General features: G+C 39.2%; 1 protein-coding gene across 3 annotated transcripts in view; it reads left to right on the forward strand.

Annotated features, from left to right (window-relative positions):
- Astn2 (astrotactin 2) overlaps positions 1-20710 on the forward strand; it is a 980272-nt gene that overhangs the window by 385178 nt on the left and 574384 nt on the right. For all 3 annotated transcript variants that reach the window (XM_038333150.1, XM_038333151.2, XM_038333152.2), the window contains one exon: positions 8905-9051. In XM_038333150.1, coding sequence (XP_038189078.1) covers positions 8905-9051 — 147 coding nt within the window. The remainder of the gene's footprint in view (positions 1-8904; positions 9052-20710) is intronic.

Below are 20710 nucleotides of genomic sequence, written 5' to 3' on the forward strand. Positions count from 1 at the left end.
TTTTCAAAGTAGATTCAATATCTACACTTCTATTATATCATATTTATATCCCCTTTTTTCTTTTACTTCCTTCATTTTATTCCTTCCTTTCTTTTTTTCTTTCTTTCATTCTTCATTCCTTTCTTTCTTCCTTTGGCTTTTCAAGACAGGGTTTCTCAGGAACTATGGAGCTTGTCCTGGAGTTTGCTCTGTAGACCAGGCTAACCTTGAACTCAGATATCTGCCTGCTTCAGCCTCCCAAATGCTGGGATGAAAGGTGTGTGCCACTACTGCCTGGCCTTGTTATTTTTTTCAAAACAAGAACCTAAAATCTAATTTCCTTTGTTTAGCTTTTTTTTTTTTACCATTGTCCATAACAACTTGTAACCAACACATTAAACATAAGCAAACATCCATAATCCATTTTGGGGGGAATATGGGCATAGTTTTCTAGGCTACTTCCTATGGATTGGGGACATTGATAATCTTATGGGTACCCAAAGAAAATTTACAATTATGGTCAAGTCTTTACTGGAATATTCTGTGAGGCTGAATCATTTCAGCCAGCAGTCTAGACGTAGAACTCAGAGGAAACTGCAACAAATGTTCTGTGAAACATTGGATCATCTGGGTTATCAGTTCTCATGGAGATTTTTAAGGGGATCTTCCTGAACAAACCTTATTTTTTTAACCAAGAATGAACCCAAAGGATCTCATTTTCTGTAGAAAGAAAAGCAAAACCCCTTTTCCAAAGTAACATATCTTTTTATTTAAATTTTGAAGTCAAGGCATTTTGATCCAACCTCATTTTTCTTAACCAAGAATGAATCCAGAGCCTCTCAACTTCTGTGGAAAGAAAGCAAAAACGTCTTCTCCAAAGTAACATATCTTTTGATGAAATTTTTTAAAGTCAATTCATTTTTAAAATTTATAACAAAGATTAATCCAGCAGCATTTATAACCAAATGTCTTTTAGCAGCTGTTGCTTTTTCCTCAGTAGTCAAACAATTCAAAGACAATACAATAACATATAGTATCCAGATTCTCTGTGTATTTGCCATCTTTACATGGAAGCAAAGCTGGGGTGCTTGGGAACTGAGAGCATTAGTTTTTCTCCTGAATCCAGGTAGCTAAATTTGGCTTCTGATTCCTTGAGCTAGAATTCCATTTCCAGCCCTGTACTGGGCTGGAGGCTAAAAAGCCTCAGGCAAACAGCATTTTAGTGAATTACTACTCCAAAAGTGACTGCCAAATTAAGCACAATTAATAAATCTTAGGGTCAGATATTGAGGTTCAACCAAAAGATCTGAAAAGTAAAGCAGCCAACCACTACCTCTTACCTCTACCTCAGTCTAAAATGGAAATCCTGCCTCCAGGAATCTCAGAAGTGATGTGCTGTGTGAGCAGGCCTGCTTATTGTCCCGCCTGGCTCCCGCATGTTTAGCTTTTCACGAGAAATAACAACATACAAACTGTATTCATTTAAACACTGCCTGGCCCATTAGTTTCAGCCTCTTAGTCACATCTTGATTAACCCATATCTAATAATCTGTGTAGCACCACAAAGTGGTGCCTTACTGGGAAGATTCTAGTGTACATCCATCTTGGGCCGGAGCTTCATCGCGTCTGTCACAGAGAGGAGAGGCATGGTATCTGTCTCACTGAGGAGAGTTGTGGAATTGCCTGAGGCATCTGCCTCACTTCCCTCTTCCCAGCATTCTGTTCTGTCTACTCCACCCACCTATGTTCTAACCTATTAGGCCAAGCAGTTTCTTTATTAATTAACCAATGAAATCATCAGATAGATAGAAGACACACCTACATCAGAGACTGAGTCTGAGAGCTGTTTCCTCCCATTTTATATTCCTTTCTGGGGCTGGGATTAAAAGCATGCACCATTGGTATTGAAGGTGCATGTTATTGTGGCTACTGGGATTTAAGGTGTGTTTTATTATAGCTACTGGGATTAAAGGTATGTGTTACCATAACCTGGTTTAGAAGACTAACAAGTGGGACCATTTTACTCTCAGATCTTCAGACATTCTTTATTTATTGATATACAAATTCAAATGCCACTACAATCATTCTTTGAAATTTGGTTTTAGTTACATTGATCCTATTTTGGTTTCAAGATGGCCATGAAAGACAAACACTCTGCCCATTTGTTAGATGCAGAATTTTGGTTTGTTTGTGTTTTACTTGCTATGGTTAAATCAATTTTCAAGTGTCACACAGATATTTTGTGGTTAGGACAGAAGTTGAACATGTAAATGTCCATCCATCAAATTCGTGTTTCCTATAACTATCTGATCCATGTTCCATGGAACCTTTATTCCATGTTGAGTTAATGATCTTTATGCCATGTTGGAGTGGGAGATAAGAGTCTTTGTCCCAACAGGAGTGGTTCTGTCTCATTTTCAACACAGGCATTGAGTGATCTTGGGCAAGTAATTATATTTCTGAGTACCTTTCTGGAAATTAGAAATGGTAGTAACTTCTGTAAGAATTAAATGAGGTGATTTTCCTTCTTACAAGTAAACCTCGATGACATTGGCTGTTTTGCTTACTATCAGCTACTTCATGCCTTAAATGGTACCTTGAAAAACTTGAGGTTCAATATAACCACATTGGATAGAAGAATGGGTAGATGAACATATGGATGGAAGAATGAAAAAGGGAAGGCTTGGTGGAATGTACATGAATAAATACTTGGTTAGAGTGTTCATGTTGTAGTAATTACTCAAGAACTGAAGAGTTTTATGTCCTATCTCTGCTTCTTGCTGGAGAAATGAAGTAACTTTCATGGGGGTTACTATGAGATAAATAAGTTTTAGATGGCTGCTCTCTAAACTTAACTTAATGTAAGTGTTTATGATCAGTTCCTTTGGCCAAAAAGTCTTAAGAAGTCACCTTTGCTTCTATCCTACTCTGAAGTTTTCTGTTTTCATGACAATTCCCCAAGCCATAGGGGCTGATTCATCAGCATCTGTCCATACTGCAACTTGACCTTCCTCTTGATCTTTAGGAACAGCTGTAGTGATTCAGACATTTTTCTTAGTAAATGGTTGCCCCGGGATGCTGTTCACATTCTTTCTACTACTTTGTCCCTCATTGTATAAATACCCTTTTACTGTCTATTCTTTGTCTTCTGCAAAGAACCAATCAATTCTTAATATGTTCTGAGAATGTGTTAGAAACAGAGGTAAATAAGTACAGAAACAAGGGCATGAGGATTTCTGCATCTGGCTTAGAAATAAATTGTTATATTGCTAAGTGTCTACTGTGTGCCACAATAAGTATAAAGGCTTGTATAATAGCTGCTACCATTAGTTCTCTCAACACTCTCAAAGTATAGGCCATTTATCACTGTTTCTTAGGGAAAAACAGCCAATAAACTAATATAACTTTTCTTTTCCATGATGAGTCTTAAAGACCCTGGGTTATGGTGAAGGATTTCATAACCTGGGGAATAAACTAGTTCAATGATGGCTCACTGAAAAAGTGAGAGCAATCACTGACCTGGTCCTTGGGCATCTTCCTCACCTTGGAGTCAGCTTTATGTATCCAGGTAGAATTCCTGATAGGGAAAAACTAATCTTGGTCCCATTCATATCTACTGCTACATAACCTAGGAAAAGAGAATGATTTCTCAGTGGTCAAGCTTATGTTTACATGACATTGATGGGAAGTCATCTTAGTTACTTTCCTGTTGCTGTTATAATACATTATGACCAGGGCAACTTATCTTTAAAAGCATTTAATTTGGAGCATACAGTTGAAGATTAGAGTCCATGGCCATTATGGCAGTAAGTTGGCAGGCAGGCATGATACTGGAATAGCAGCTTACATCTTAAGGGGCAAACAAAAGGGAAAGAGAGCTAACTGGTAATAGCACAAGTCTTTTGAAACCTCACCTCACATGAAAACATCTCTGCTGACAAGATCACATCTCCTAATCCTTTCCAAACAGATATACCAACTATGGACAAGCATATGGGGGCCATTCTAATCAAACTATTACTGACATTCTCTCCCAAGCCACCAATTCCAAACACTTCTTGCATCCCACCACAAAGACTCTATTCATCTGAGAACTTTTTCACACTAGACTTTTTCTTTCATGTACCTTCTCCAAGGAAAGATTCCATAGACACTTGAATAGAAATTGCCACCACTGTTATGTGTGAAGTACTGAGGTGTAGAGTGCTCTAGCAGCTATTTAAGGTGAGCTCCACGTGCATCTCTAGCCCCTCATGTACCTTTTTTCTCCTGGAGAACATTGATGTTAGCTTATACATGCTGCAGAGTTACTAAAACTGGTGCATTAAACTTTTGAGACACTCAGATAGGAAATAAAATACCCTGCAGCAATTTTAAATTTTAGGAATATACCATCTCTTGACACCAGAATCATCTATAATTTAATTTGTTCTTTCATTTACCCTTTATCCTACAAGTGTAACAGCTACAAATGTGTGACTTGCTCCTTCTCTGTGACATATTGTCTTGGAACTTGGAAGAAAGACAAGGACTATTTTCTTAAATTGAGCAGCTTCTAAATCTTAGGTATGAGCTGTGCATGAAAGACACACAGATGCAGGATATGTGATTTTTTTCCTCAAGCAATTCACTGCATATTAATAGAAAATAGATATCCATAAAATATCAAAGTAAGATGCCATGATGGCCCTTGTTATATTGGAACCCAATATAACATCCTTTTTGAATGGTCAATACCCATAATATGTTGTGTGACAATATTACTTTACTTCTGGAAGTGATTATGTAGGTACTAAAATGTTACTATGTTTCAAAAATTGTGTTAGGCACTGGATGATGTTCAAAGAGTTTGTTGAGTGTTGAAGCATTAAAGCCTAGTGACAAACCTCCTCCAAGAAGACCAAACATTCTAATCTTTTCCAAACAATTTACCAACTGATGACCAAGTATTCAAACATATGAGCCTTATAACAAATTATTGGGGGAAATATTTAGCATGATCATCTGAGAAGAATATGAAGAAATTATATTTACTTTGAATCTCAAACAAGTATGACAAGGGATAGGGATAAAAGAACAGCTGGAATAATAGTTGAAGAAACAACACACAATGTGGAAAACATGATGATGCTGCTTAATGTGAGTATTTGTCGGCAATTCAGCTCCACTAGCACCTGGGCCAGGTAGCAGAAAACGCATGAGAACTGAATGTGAGGGTCTTTGTGAAATGCTGTGGATGCCAGGTTGATGAATGTGGACCACATACTGTGAGCAGATGCCATGAAATAGCTCCAGGGGTTTCAGAAAAGAGTGAGTTGACATATATGCCAACACCTTTCTCATCCTACAAGCAGGCAACAGAAGGATTGGAGGAAGGGTGGCCGAAAATACCAGCTTCATAAAAAAAAGTGGTTGCTGACTCCCCTTAGTTATGGACTATGGTCAGGAATTGTAGGCTAGATTAAACCTTTGCCTACCAAAAATTTGCTGTGTTTAAGATTTTGTCCCAGCAACAGAAAGCCAGACTAGAAGAGTTTTGATGATAAAGGTTTCTGTCCTGCCTAGTCACACAGCCATTCAGTCCCAAAGATGCACACAAAGGCCTAAATTAATCATAAACTGGTTGGCCTATTAGCTCAGTCTTTCTTGTTAACTAACTCTTACATCTTAAATTAACTCTTATTTCTTCTCTATGTAAGCCACATGGCTTGGTACCTTTTATCAGTGAGGCATTCTCATCTTGCTTTCTCTGCATCTGAGTGATGACTGTAGACTGAGCCTTTCTTCTTCCCAGAATTCTCCTATTCTGATCACCCTGCCTATACTTCCTTCCTGGCTACTGGCCAATCAGTGTTTTATTATACCAATGCAAGTGGCAAAGCTTTACAGGGCATAAGACCATTGCCCCACAGTACTCCTCCCCCTTTTCTTCTCTTAAAACAAAAACTGCATTATGAGTTTGTTTAAACTACTTCCCACATTTAAACTTAAAGTATCCCTTCCAAGCAAAGTCAAAATTGAGGTTGATCTTCCATAAATGAATTTTCAGGACACAGTCCAGTTCATAGTATTATCCTTATACAATACACTAAACCATTTCCTTGAAGCATTTTTAGTCAAACAGTACTTTAAATTTTTCCCAATGTGTGTCCCTGATCAATAACACTAACAAGTAAAATTGAATTAAAGTATGTGTCAGTACACAGTGGTAAATAACTTGTTAAAATATTTCTTAACTTTAAAAAAAATTAAAAAAATAAATAAAAGAGAGAATATATAATTTCAGAGATGACATCTAAGCATGTAGTCATCTAAATGGTAATACATTCAGTATTGAAAAGTCTCAAACAAGAGGGAACTTCAAGAAAATATATTGTTTTTAATGAGTTGTATTTGGCATGCTTGTGGATAGTCTCAGACATATGTACAATTTCCCAGTTGAAGAGGTAAAGAGAATTTGAAAAATACAGTGTAAAGACAGTGATCTAAACCTTGAAAGGAGAGGCAAAAAGAAAAGCTCAAAGAATGAGGGTCAGATGGATGTCAGGTCTTTGTTTGCTGGTCCCAGAGCACCGCTGGTTATGCAGAGCTAATCTACTATTTCCACTATTTCCATAAAATTACTTAATTTACCCATGCAGAATTCTCCTTCACACACTCTGCCCTTCTGTCTAGGTTTTAATACAGTCTATTTAGGAATCTAATGAGGGAATGACAAGTCTACGTGTTTTTCCTAGTGCATATATAAAGTCCTGAAGAGTAGTAGAGAGTCTATGGTGGACACTGTAACTACATGTTCGTATGTATGCAGACGGACTTGCCTCTGGATGCACACACACTCATGTACTCATGCATATGAAGGCCACAAGTCAACCACAGCTGTTCTTCAGGGTCTGTCACCTAGATTTTTGAGATGTGCTCTCTCATTGTCCTAGAATCTAGAACTTGCCTTGTAAGCTAAACTTGCTGGTCAGTGAACCCCAAGAGTTTGCCTCTCTCTCTTTCTCTCAGTCCTGGGATCGCAGTTGTTTACCACCATGCTGACTTTTTAAAAATATGTGTTCTAGAAATTAAACTCGGGTCTTTGTGCTCAAAGCAAGCAATTTTCTTTCTCTGTCATATCCAAAGTCATGAGATACTCCATTCTTTTCTCTGACATATGAGTTTCACAAAGTAAGTATTCCGTCCATGCTGGTGAAATTGAATTATTCTAAACAGTTTCTGACTGTGAAATATTTCTGTATGGCAGGTATTATGTATGCATCATCATGTAATCATCATGGCAACCTGTGAGGTATTTAATATTATCCTCAGCATGTATGACAAATATTCTTGTTACTTTCTGTTGCTGTGATAAAACTATGACCAAGAACATCTTGGGAAGGAAACAGTTTGTCTCAGCTTATAAGTTAGTCTATCATGAAGGGAAGTCAGGGGAAGAACTCAAGGCAGGAATACAGAGGCTGGAACTGAAGCAAAGAAGACTGAAGGATACTGTTTACTGGCTTGCTTCCTCTGGTTTGCTCAGCTTTCTTCCTTATACAATCTAAGACTGCCTGTCTTTGTGTGGTTCTGCTCAAAGTGAGCTAGGCCTTTCTCTATTATTAAACAACCAAGAGAATGTCCCTAAAGAACCCAAAAATATGATCTGATGGAGGAAATTTTTAAGTTGAGGGTCCCTCTTCCCAGGTGACTCTAGTTTGTGGTAAGTTGACAAAACTATCTAGGATGCCAGGAGATAGGGGTTTGGAGAATGAAGTAACTCATGTAGCCAATGAGAAATGTATTGGTCAACTTTTCATAGCTCTGACAAAATACACAAAATAAACGTATAATTGAGACAATTCATTCTGTCTGGAGGTTTGATTACATGGTTTCTAGATCTCATTGTGACTGAGAATCAAAGAGAACAGTAGAATGGGGAGGACCTTGGACTTAACATAGTGAAGGGAACCCTGATGGCTCTTTGTCTTGGAGAGGGGAGGAGTGGGGGTATGGGTGGAAGGGAGGGGAGGGAAGGGGGAGGAGAAGGGGAGAAGATGGAAATTTTTAATAAAAAAATGAGAAAAAAAGATTAAAAAATACCCTTCTGGGACATGTCTCAACCACATGTTCTGCTTCCTTTACCAAGGTTCTCACCTCCTCGCCAGCAGTTCCTCCAACCATGAACTCATGAATGAATGCATTTATCAGTTGATAAGAATAGGCTACTTATAAGCAATAATTTTTTAAAATCCCAGTTTGGAACCTGGGTTACTGTGGAATCAAGCTTGCAATACATAAGGGCTTTGGGTAAGATTCAAAATCCAAGACATAAGAAGAGATAAGCCTCAATTTTGAATGCAGAATAGCCTTCCTTCAAATATCAACTTTGTTCTGCTACCTCTTAGTAAGTGCAACCACATAATGTATTTTCTCTTACTTTCTAAAGGGAGTTGTATGCTCTACTGTTATTATCAGCAGCACCATCTAAATTGGAGTGATAGGATTGCTGACTTTTAGAAGCTGGTATCTTTATTTTTCCCCAAAAGAAACAGCAAGCCTATTTTCAGATGTTTAAGTCAAAACCCACTAAGATATTGGAAAACATTGTTTGTCTCCAGCACGCTGTCATAACATTTTATATTTTATTTATTAATTTCTCTTTGTTCTGGAGGATTTTGTGCATTTGTAAAAATGTTCACCCCCAATTATTCCCTCTAAATCTTCTCAAGTACCACACAACATAGCCTCATCCTAATTTCATGTCCTCTTCTCTTTTCCTCTCTTTACCCCTCTCTCCCTTTGGCCTTCCCTTACTCCTTCCCTTTTCTCTTCTTTTTCCTCTTGATTAATATCCACACTAGAGAACTAGGATCACTTACCTCCGCACTATCCCCATATACTCACCTGGTGGAGTTATATCTTTGTATATTTCTTTTCCAGGTTTATTGAAAAGCCCAGTGAACAAGACAGCCTTGACACTGATTGCTGTGAGTTCCTGCATCTTGGCAATGGTGTGTGGCAACCAGATGTCCTGTCCACTTACTGTGAAGGTGACTTTGCATGTGCCTGAGCACTTCATTGCAGATGGTAAGAGCCCAACATTGAAAATGACCCATAACTTCCTGTCACCTTATATCCCAGTGGTCAATATCACCATTCATGGCACAACCCCAGAATTCTTTAATTTACAGCACAGGAACAAGGGGCATCCCATGGGTCTAGAAGAAGCACTTATTGAAATAAGTGCTTATTGAAATGCCTGATTATTAGAATTAAAGAGCGCTTTTACTATATGTATGAGGATAAGGTTTATTAGCTAAAGGAAGATTTCAAAAAAATGAGTGAAGAAGGAATGGATTCCTTAAGAAAATCTTAAGAGTTTGATCAAACTTCTCAATCCTGTTTCAAATTTAAAATGCCCCCACAAAGGGTATTAGGTAATTAAAAGCATATGACAAGGAAAACTGCATGATTTTTACTAGAATTTTTTAGTGGTTTAGGGAATACTCATATTTTGTTCTCTATAACAAGTATGTTGCAAAATTATACCATTTATTCTTCACCCAATTAAACTGAATTAATGAAACACTGTAGTCACCATGGTCATTAGCAAAATGTGTCCAAGGAACTGATTAAGATGCTTGCTGTCTATTGCTAAAGTGCCCTCGAAAGACATTTATGGAATTTGTTTCCTCCAGTGGGTGTGCCGGGCACCTATTCCCCAAACCTTTCTCCTCATCTTACTACCACAGCTGTGCATGGTTACATTAAAAAGATATTTGTGAGTATGCATTTATGCTGTATCCTGGTCACTCTCCCTTCCCACCTGTGACAGCCTCTGTCCCAACACAAGTTCCTGTGGCACATTCATGTCTGTTTGTTTTGTGACCATCAAGTTCAGCCAAGTACATCTTTTTGATCATGGAATTGGAATTACCCACTGGAGCTTGGGGGGTTCAACACTGTATAGACAACTAAAGACAAACTGAAGACACTGTTTCTCTTTGTCTAGAATAATTTGTAGCTAATAATTATGCAGGACATGGAGTGTGCACGAAGAACTCTCCTCCATCTCTAAATCAACGTAATTCTTCATACTTTTATCATATACACAACTAAATTACTTTGAAGATAGTGTACATTTGTCACTGTACATATTCTGAGCCCAGTTTTTTTCAAATCTATATACAAACCTCCTGTTTCATCCCTATTGAATCATATGTACATATAAGACTCTCTGTCTCTCTCTCTCTCTCTCTCTCTCTCTCTCTCTCTCTCTCTCTCTCTCTCTCTCTCTCTCTCTCTCTCTCTCTCTCTGTGTGTGTGTGTGTGTGTGTGTGTGTGTATGTGTGTGTGTGTGTGTGTGTGTGTGTGTGTGTATCAGAGAGATAGGGAAGATACAAACAGGCAGATAGACAGGCAAAAGAAGATAAAAGAAACAGAATTCACAAGAAAATATAGGGAATTGAGTTCACGGAGTTCAGGGCTAGATGAATTGCCAGAGTCCATGTTTGGCTACAAAATTAAGATGGAGGGATTGTAAGGATAAATGTGAGCTGGATAAAACTACAGTGAAAATCCATACAACTGCGGGTGGCCTTCCGCCAGCTCCACATACCCGCTGTCACTCGCCAGGCACTACTCACTAGCTCTATCTTAAGAGACAGGGATACCGAGCTTTAGTTATTGATTTGCACACATGTAGAAATGTTGGTCATCACAGACTAACTTGTACAATGCTGGGGTAAAAAGTTCAATGGCTAAGACCATGGAGATAAAAATGATACAAACCTTAACTCAAATGTTTATTACTTTTCCTTTCTTTGACTAGGCCTTTGTATGTACAAAATTGGGGTGATAGTTCCATTTGACTCATAGGGATATTATGAGGGTGGCACCTACTTCTTCTGGTGGTTGGCAAATTTTTATACAGCCTCAATCTGGAGAATGGGAAATTAAAATGATACCTTAAAAAGATGTAGAAAATTTTGGTGATCAAAATACAATACTGCCTTTATAGGGAGAAATTAAAGATAATTCAGAAACTGAGACGTATCTCCCTCCCACATGGAAGTGACTGTCCCGATTCAAAAGAGGAACATACCATGGTCATCCATCTTCTCAGAGTCCAGGGGAATACGAAGTTCAGGTAGCACTTTAAGTCGAGAGGATGACGTTGTGTCTGGTTTCCCAGCTTGACTTCAAGTCCTCCTATCTCTGCTTATGTTGCCCATCTCGTCATTTCAATACTAGTCCAACACGGTCCTTACTATCCACGGCTGACATAAAAGGAACAGGGACTTATTGATAAAGCCAGTCTTCTTCAGAGAAGAGAAGAGTCTAGAAAAGATCATTTGCTTGTTTAGTGGAGCAGGGTACTGCTCTAGCTCCTAGAGAAAGCAGGCTGTTACACAGCAGAAGGATGGGGTGACTCTGCGTATTCTCGTGAGACACTGTCATTATTTTCCATTGACAGTCATAAATGCACGATGATCTATCTTAACTATCTAAATGCAGATTGGGGGTATACAGTTAAATGGTAATTTACCTATATTTATATAATTAGATTATATATCGTTTCCTTAAAATGACTGGGTATGTGGGGGAAGAAACCACAACGAGGCCTGTCAGGAGAGCAGCTCATGTCAACACTAAGAAACTCCAGTAGAAACCTGATCTCCTAAGGACCATATTGCTAGCTATGGCAGTTTTCATCCTTTTTCACTGTGCCCCTGGACTCCAAACTGCCAATGTGTTAGCCCTTTCTCTCTCAATCCACCTTATTCACTGAGCCGTCCACAGAATTGAAGTATTAGATGGGACTGACTAATGTGTCCCGTCTTCAGAAGAAAATGAATTCTGACCTTTTGTTTCTTTATAGTTATACTTGATGCTTTCTGCCCATTATGGGGAAAAGGTCAAAACGACATAGCACTTGTCCAGAGTCCAGCCAGCAAGAGCAATCGATACTGACACAGTTGCTATCCAAGCCTTTCCTTCCCCCTCCTCACGACTGTGTCAGGGCCACAAGTGGCTTTTGTCGGCTAAGCACACACTGAAGCAATGTATAAATCTGTATATAGGCTTACCGAATTCAGCATTTTTCTCTAGCTGCTGTCTATAAGTCATCTGTACATGTCTAATAACCCCTAGGAACTAGTTAATCAGACTCTGCAGGCAGAGTCTGGTATTTATGAGGGCTTTGTGGTGTCTCAATGGAATTTTGAGAGATATGATATATGTTATTTTTCCATGATCATAACCAATGAATGCCTCAGGTAAACAACTTAAAAGATGAGAAATGTTTTGCGGCTCATAGTTTCAGAATTTCCATTCATGAACACCTGCCTCTATTTCTTCATGCCTCTAGCAAAGCTATAACATCATAGAAGAAAGGTGTGGTAGATCAAAAGTGCTCATCTTGGGTCAACTGGAGAATAAACAGAGCAGAATGGGGTAATATGCATCCCTGCAAGGTGTACTCCCCACCCAGTGACTTATTTCCTCCAACTATACCTGATCTCCCAATAATGCCACTAAGATGTGTTGCAGTTATGGGTCATTTGGTTCCACGAGAATGCTCATTATCCACTCTCCATTTTAATGATGGTATGTGCCATTTAGGGACTATATATGCAACACATGAGTCTTTTGGTGAGACTTTCTTTCCAAACCATACTATTTGCCAGTACCTCTGTCAGTCTGACTTTCTTTCCATGCAACACACGTAGTCACTCCTTGAGGCCTCCTGGAGTCTTCATGAAGCTGCTCAGTTTCCTCTTCACTTATCCGTGTCCCGTAGGAGGGTCTGTCTGAGAGCATAACTAACTCCAGTAGTTTTGCACAGCACTAAATACAATGCGAGTTTTCTGCCATTAAGTTGGATGATGTATTTTCCCTAATAACAGAGGCTAAGCCTCATCAATACTGCTATGTATAATTGACAAATGGTTGTTATAGGTAATATTGAAATCCATCCCTAGAAATATCCCTTCTAAGACAGGTTATCTCCACTCAATATAGAAAGCCAATAAAAGAGATTTCATGTGAATGAATGATCAATTTAGATTAATTATGTGACATAGTTCCAGTCTAGCCTAGGTTCCCTGATCTAGGATTTGCTGTGTATTATAAGGGAAGCTAAAATTATCGAACACATCTGTTGTATATCTTATTGTATAAAACCTACTTACTTAAATGTCTTCATTTAACTCATGAACTAAAATTATGAGGCAGAATTTATCATATTCATTTAGCATACCTGAAAAAAATAAAGGTTAAAGTGAAGAAAAACTATATAGAAGGCAAGGAAAATATGAAAGCTTAATTCTGCTTTAACCACAGTTCCACATCCTACCATTTACCAAGCTTCTAGAAATGAATCTCAATAATGATTAATCTTGTTGAAAGGACAAGGTTGTGGAGACCTCAAAAGGCTAAACTAGAGTGTGGAATGTGGAGCCTTGCTTTGGAAATGTCTTCCTCTGCTGTAAACTGTGTGACTTGGTGCCCACTTCCTAAACTCTGAAGCTTCAGTTTCATTATCTATAAATTGGGAATACTGACTGACTTACCACGTGGAATTACTGTGAAGAATAAATGAAATAATTCTCATAAAGCTCTTAGCTGGGTACCTAAGACCTAATGGCTCAATAAGTCATATAAGTGCTAATAGTTGTGACAATATTTTCTAATATTAGAAGGGGATCATTGCAAGGTAGTTAGTCCCCATCATCACAGAAAATCTGGGAGGACAGATGAGCCCCATTCTGTGAAATCATGGATGTGAGGAGAAGGCATGATTTGGGTTAAACATATATTCAGTTTCATTGATAACTATTTGGCCAGAATCTAAATTCTCAAACAGCTTCATTTTTAAGGTTTTTATAATATTTTAATTTTATCTTTAATATTCCATCCATGATTGGCACCCATTCTTTGATAAGACTTAGAAATAATGTAAAACTCTGAAGTGTTGGCACTGCGGAAACAGAGTGTGTCTTGAATAGTTTTCTAACCAGGTATGAATTTAGCTCTTGTGCACGTGCATGCCATACAACACACACATAGATATATACATACATACACACACACACACACAGAGAGAAAGAGAGAGAGAGAGAGAGAGAGAGAGAGAGAGAGAAGGAGAGAGAGAGTCACACACAGAGCGAGACAGGATATATACCAATAAAGCTACTATATATATATATACATATATATGATTATTATAGAAATATGCTTTTGTTAAAATGGTTATTTTTATTCAGGTAAATTTAAACTATTAACATTATCTTGTTGACTGAAGTAAGAGGGTTTTCAAGTCTCCTCTGTTACTTATGATAGTCCTTTCTGAAAACTGAAAAATCAAGTATAAACGCCCTCGTATCAGGAGGCCCTAGTTTATTAATAAGCCACGCTGTGGATGTTTTGAACACACATTTGTTCACAGCGAATCCTGTCTGCAGTTATCTGCTTCCCACACCTCCTTCTTGTCTTTTACCCAGGAGATTAAGCTAATACACGGCTTTGGGCCTTTAATGAAGAATGAGGTTCAAAATTGGCTGCAGAGCTGGTTTGCAGAAATGTGAATACATGGGAGGAGCATTTTCAGGTCTTAGAAGGGAAAATTACACCACACTGAAGGAGACTGCATAGCCCCAAGCTGCCAGGCAGTTTATTTCAGAGACCAGGTCCACAGGCAGCCTGCTCTTTGGACTCCTCCCAGGCTTTGTTTTAAAATGTTCAACGTTAATCACAGATGTTCAAGGAAACATCATGAAGCGGGTTAATTGGTGGAGGTGCTGCACAATGTGGTCTCTGTTTTTTTTTTTCATTCTTAACTTATCTGCACACACTTAATATTTTTAAGACAAGTGGACTGTCTTATTTCTGTCTGCTGCTCTCCAGAACCTGGCCTGTTCATTATTCTATGTGAGAAGCCACCCTCCGCACTTCAATGGTTTGCTCTCCTCTCATTTCTAAGCCCCGGATGATCTTTCTTCTTTCTCAATAACACCTTCACTACATACCCCCAAAAAACTCTTGCTATCTTTGAGTTGTTCCTGCACCTATGTTTTCCTTTTCAAAAGGCTTCACAATCTCTCTCGGAACTGCCGCTTGTGTAGCACTGAAATGGCTGCATTACCCTAAATTTTCTTCTACTGCATTAAAACAAGACTCCTCACTTAAATTTTTTGAAACTTAAAATGATTATATTTTAAGAAAAAGCTCAAGAAGTTATGCTTTCCATAAAACCATTCAGTGGCTGCCATTGTGCTTTATTATCAAGACTGAGCATGACTGCCCTTCCAACCCTTGGAGGCCAAATTCTCTAATGCTCCTGGACATCTACCCCAGGGGTGTTGCCCTCTCTACTTCCCCCGTTTCTCACATTTATTCAGCTGTGATTAATTCCCCTTCTCCGCCCAGTCTTCTATAGATCCTTTGTGAAGTGCTCCCCTTCCACCCAACTGTTTGTAGAAGGAAGCGGCGGGGCTGCGTCCCGCCACCCGGCTAGCTTTACCCAAAATAATTACACGGAAACTGTATTCTTTTAAACACTGACTGACCCATTATCTGTAGCCTCTTATTGGTTAATTCTCACATCTTCCTTTAACCCATATTTAGTAATCCGTGTAGCACCACGAGGTGTGGCTTACCAGGAGAGATCTTAACCTGCGTCCATCTCGGAGAGGAGAAGCATGGCGACTCACTATGGCGACTGCTTGAAGCATCTGTCCCACTGCCTTCTACCCAGCATTCTGTTCTGTTTACTCCACCTACCTATGTTCTAACCTATTAGGCCAAGCAGTTTCTTTATTAATTAACCAATGAAATCATCACATAGATAGAAGACACACCTACATCAACTGTTTTTTTTTTAATTAAAGGTATTCTTCTATTTGTAATTGCACAACTATTTGATTAGTATCAGTCTGTTCTACATGACTGTAAATTATATCAGGTATTTGCTCTATACATTGTGTTTAGCACTTAGAACACCACCTAGGAGAGTTTTCTCTTTCCCTGAAACATTTGCCTAATGGAAAAAAAATGAAGTGACTATAATGGATAGAGTTAAAATTTCCCCCGAGCGAGGGAGGCAGGGTATTCATGTCCCCAGTGTATTATGGTGCCTAATGGACACTCTGACATGGCAAATATATAATAAACAGTACCTTTTCAAAGAATAAGGCAAGGAACAGGTGGCAGGTAGATCCAGATGCCCTGAGAAGATACAACATCACGAATAATAGTGCCCGAAATCCAAAGCTGCCTCCTGTGGCTGACTTCCCTCCCCACAGTTTCTGTACTCATCCCCAAAGATAAGCAACTCCAATCAAATTCACACCCCAACCCTGACACCAAAATGAAACAAGCTTTATCTTAGAGGCCAGAAACAGGAGAAAATATAAATTGAGCTGAGATTCAGAATGCCCGTGGGGGAGGAGGCATTGAAATACCAACAAACCATATTAATATGCTGAAACCAGGAAGGAGAAGTTGAACTCCAACCCAGACTTAATAACTGTACGTGAGCAAGTGCAGGCAGAAGGCAAGGCTAGGTTCCAGTAAGAATTAAAATGATATGTGTAATGAAACTGGTAATATAATTACAAATTGTGAAAGCTTTTTTCACTTCTCTCTTATTCTTATATTTAATGGGCAACTTGCTCAGCAACGGCTTGGCATCAATGCTAGGAACTGTGGCTGCCCCCTAACGTAGACTCATTTTCCCCCAAACCCCTTCATTAAGAAAGCCTAAATTCAAAAAAACTGTAGAAGGAGAAAATATGCGTCAAGCCATTGCTTCTTTAAATAGTATCCCATCCCCAGGTTAAATGTGGCAAGGGGACTGGGGAAGAACAAACCCAGGGAAACCTTTCTGAGCCGCTGCACATGTGCAAGACTTCATAGCTATCACAACAGCCAGTGGGATTGAGAGTTTTGATGGCACTCTATCTTAAGATATTAGCTTGGCTTCCAACCAGAATAAATTGGTACTAATTTTGTTCCTCACAAAGGGGAAAACTGTGTTTGACGTCCACAATTAGAGACTAATTTCTGTGTTTTGATAGCAGACTGAGTTCAAAACTCTGTTCCCAGGAACTGGGGGACAGAGGGTGGTTACAAAGAATAGTAAAATTCAATTTTATCTCATTAGTCTTTCTATCCTGTTGTTTTAAATGTAAGGCTTCATTTCCTTTTAGACTGCAAGGACAGAGTGGAGGTTGGGAGCTCCCGTGAGATGGAGGTCGAGTTCCTCTAGGTGGATATTGCACCATCTTAGCTTGATGTTCACAAATGGTGTGAGTGGAACTACTGGATTAGAATGTAGAGGTGACACAGCAAGTTTAAACAAGCTATGCAGCACACAAGGAGGTTTTCATCTAGACCCTTCTGCCCCCTTTCCCTGAGACCTCTGCTGTATTATACTACCACCGCAAGCTCCAGCTACCTCGTCTAAACACAATGCTAGGACCCTCAACTGAGAGAAGGCTTCAACCCTCCTACCGTTTTGAATCTCCCTGCCAACTTTACAAATGAATACGACAATGTCAGGGTTTGCCTCTTCTTGTTACTTGTTGATCCTTTTCCTATTTATAAAGACAGCACAAGGCTTGGACTAGAGTTTTCGTGCATAGAGTTTCGTGCACAATACTAGTGAAGTAAAGGAACCATGATAGAGAGCTCACTTTCTCTCACCTAGAAAAAATAAACTAAGTACTTAAATTCTTGAGGAGCACTTTAACTTTATTCTGACAGTTTAGTGCATAGTGCTTTTCATTTTCTTCCCTCTTTCCTTTCCTCTGCTTTCTCCTAGTTGCCCTATGGTCAGCACAGTTTTGCATATTATCTTCTCTGTGACTTGCTCCTATTCTAGGGATATAGAGATAGGCAAGATTAAACTTCTTGTATCTCCCAGTTTAGTGACAATGAACACAATGAACTAAAGTCCTATAATGGTGTCTTACTGGATGTTGTGAAGAAGCAGATGAGGGATAACTAAAGACTCTAAGCTATGAATGATTGATGTTGCTGAAGAAAGGTGTTCAGAACATGTTGTTCAAGCTAGGTCCTCAAGCTGAAGATGCTTCCCTACTGGGTTGTACTTGTTGGCACACTTCACAGTAAGGGGATAAGATACTACTCCCTGCATTTGTGTGAACCTTATGTGAAAATGTCCTCATAATTGCAATAACAACAGCAACCAATAAACCGAATCATTAACAGAGCTCTTGTTGAGTGCCCTTCCCTGTGTGAAATGCTTTGCAAAGGCAAATTACCTAATGAACTATGGCCACTCATTATAGTGTAAGGACTGTGTGAACATACATAGGTCATGTGAAAATAAGGATGTCATTTAACTCACTCAGTGTCATACATGCAGAAAGAATCATTTCACATTAACATGACTAGAATTTGCTTAAAAGATCACTCAATGACTAAAATAACTTCAAGTCTAGTCCTCCATTAGTATTTCATGATTCTAGGTGAATCTCTACTTCTTTACATCTCGCTTTCTTTGTTGTAAATCTACCACCTGTTGAACATTTTGAAAGTGAGAAAAATACTAGTGTTTGAACCCTGCAGGATGTTACAGCATATAGAATAATATAGAATAATCCCAGTAAAGAAAGACAGACACATGTGTCCCCACTCATACAGAGGCTAGATTATGTTGAATTCATGGTGGAAGAGAGTACAATGCTGGGCTCTGGAGTCTGGAGAGGGGGGACAGAAGAAAAATAAAAGATTGTTCATTTAGATATAAAAGTGCCATTAAAGGGGAGGGTTATACACTGGTGTCCTATAACACACTGTGGTGACATGGTTATCAAGAATTAATTCTATTTTCAGAAAGGAGAAGATGTTAACTATCTGCAAATCAAAAGAAATGATAAATGTTTTTGGTGAGGGATATACTGAAATATCATCCTTGAGTTAATCAATACATAATGCTTACATGTGTTAAAGTATTGCACTGTACCCCATAAATATGCACACTTGTGAGTCAACTTAAAAATACCCATTTATGCTGTGAGGAGTTAGATCTATTAGTATCATGTCAGTGTTTCTAGTCGTGTCTCTTCAAGCTGGTCCCAGCCAATCTATGTAGTGAGATAGTCCCTGGGTGTAGATGCTGAGAGCAGAGGCAGCTGAGCAAACTTTTCACAGCCCACAAGTTGCCATTTGAAGAAAGCTTAGAAGGATCACTGCCAAGTTTCTCTGGGGAATGCAAACTCCCGAGGCTGTCTGGATGCAAAGGAAAGTGGTGGGAAGTGGCTGTGGTGGGGCAGCTATATCCCCATCTCTAACTCTCAGCTCCAGATGCCAAGGGATCTGCAGCATCTTCGGTGCCAGAGAGAGTATGAGAGGAAGAAGAATGGAGTTTTTCAGAAGGAAGATTATGAGATGAGAGGAATAATTACAACCGGTGCATCCCCCGCCCAGCACTCAATACCCAGCAAAGCCTTGCTATTTTGCTTTCTTCCTGAGCAGGCCCCTCTGGGAATCCACAGCAAATATGTCTGCAGCTGTTCACCCTTGGTGTTCCCAGAAGCTGTTGGTAACTTCTGGAATCTCTCCTAATGCCCCAGGCATCATGAGCTGAGCTTGTCTGTGTCATTGGCTACCTGTGATGTCTTCCTTTGTTTCAATTTTATCAGTGAATGCATACTTTCAGATGTGCAGCTGATATTTGCTGAACTCAGGATCATGATTCAAATTCTGGAAGAAGCTTAATGTGCCAAGCACTAAAGATGGTGGAATGATGAGGGGAACATGAAATAGAGAGTAAAAATTCCATTCATAAGGTTTAAATCTATATTTTCCCACTTATTTGATATGTGTCTTGCATCTGGCATGCACACATGCACACACACACACACACACACACACACAGTATGTATAAAATTGTTCCTGACTATGTTGCTTTCATGTCAGAGAGGTGATTGATTTACACGAAGCCTCAAATTTGTAAGGTCAATGGACTAACTGAACACTGTGGGAAAAAGGCTTGAGGCTATAAAGTTTTGAAGGAGCAGTTCTGCGAGGGTCGCTGCTGTTTTGGTGCATATGATAAGGTCTGAACAAGGGCACCATAGATGAGAATGATAGTGAGGGAGTCCTAAATAGCTAGAGCTGTAACAAGGAAACAGCAACTGGTTACACTTGCACGTCCAGAGGGACTAGAGTCATAACTGATGAGCATTCTGGAATCCATGAGGGTCAGAACATTGAAGAAACATATATCAATGTAAGAAACCCAAATAAAGACTGATGGTGGCACTATGCTTATGTAGCATGCATGGGTCCTTGGATTCCATCCCCACATTGTAAATGTTTATCCAAAGGAAGATGAAGGCAGATGGAATAAGTCCCTTTTGTGGGCTCTGAGGTGTGGTAGGCAAAAGTTAAAGCCCAAATGCCAGAGTCTGCAGATTCAAATCTTAATTCCAGCCTCATCTCCTCAAAAAAGAAGATTCAAATGCACCAAAATTTGGAGTGTCATTGTGAAGAACGGATGGTTAATAGCTGCCAGGGCCAGGCCTACATTTGAACGTCAGCTGTTATTGATTCCACTCATGCACCATCTTCCTGATATGAGATCAAGAATCAGATGCTAACCCCTTGACCACATTTGAGGGAAATGAGTAGAAGCACTACAAGGAACTCTTGTACACTTACAATGTAAGCAACTCTGAGGAACACACAGTATTAGGACCTTTAAAGCCCTGTCTGC

This window comes from Arvicola amphibius, chromosome 6 (genome assembly GCF_903992535.2).
Source record: "Arvicola amphibius chromosome 6, mArvAmp1.2, whole genome shotgun sequence".
NCBI lineage: Eukaryota > Metazoa > Chordata > Mammalia > Rodentia > Cricetidae > Arvicola > Arvicola amphibius.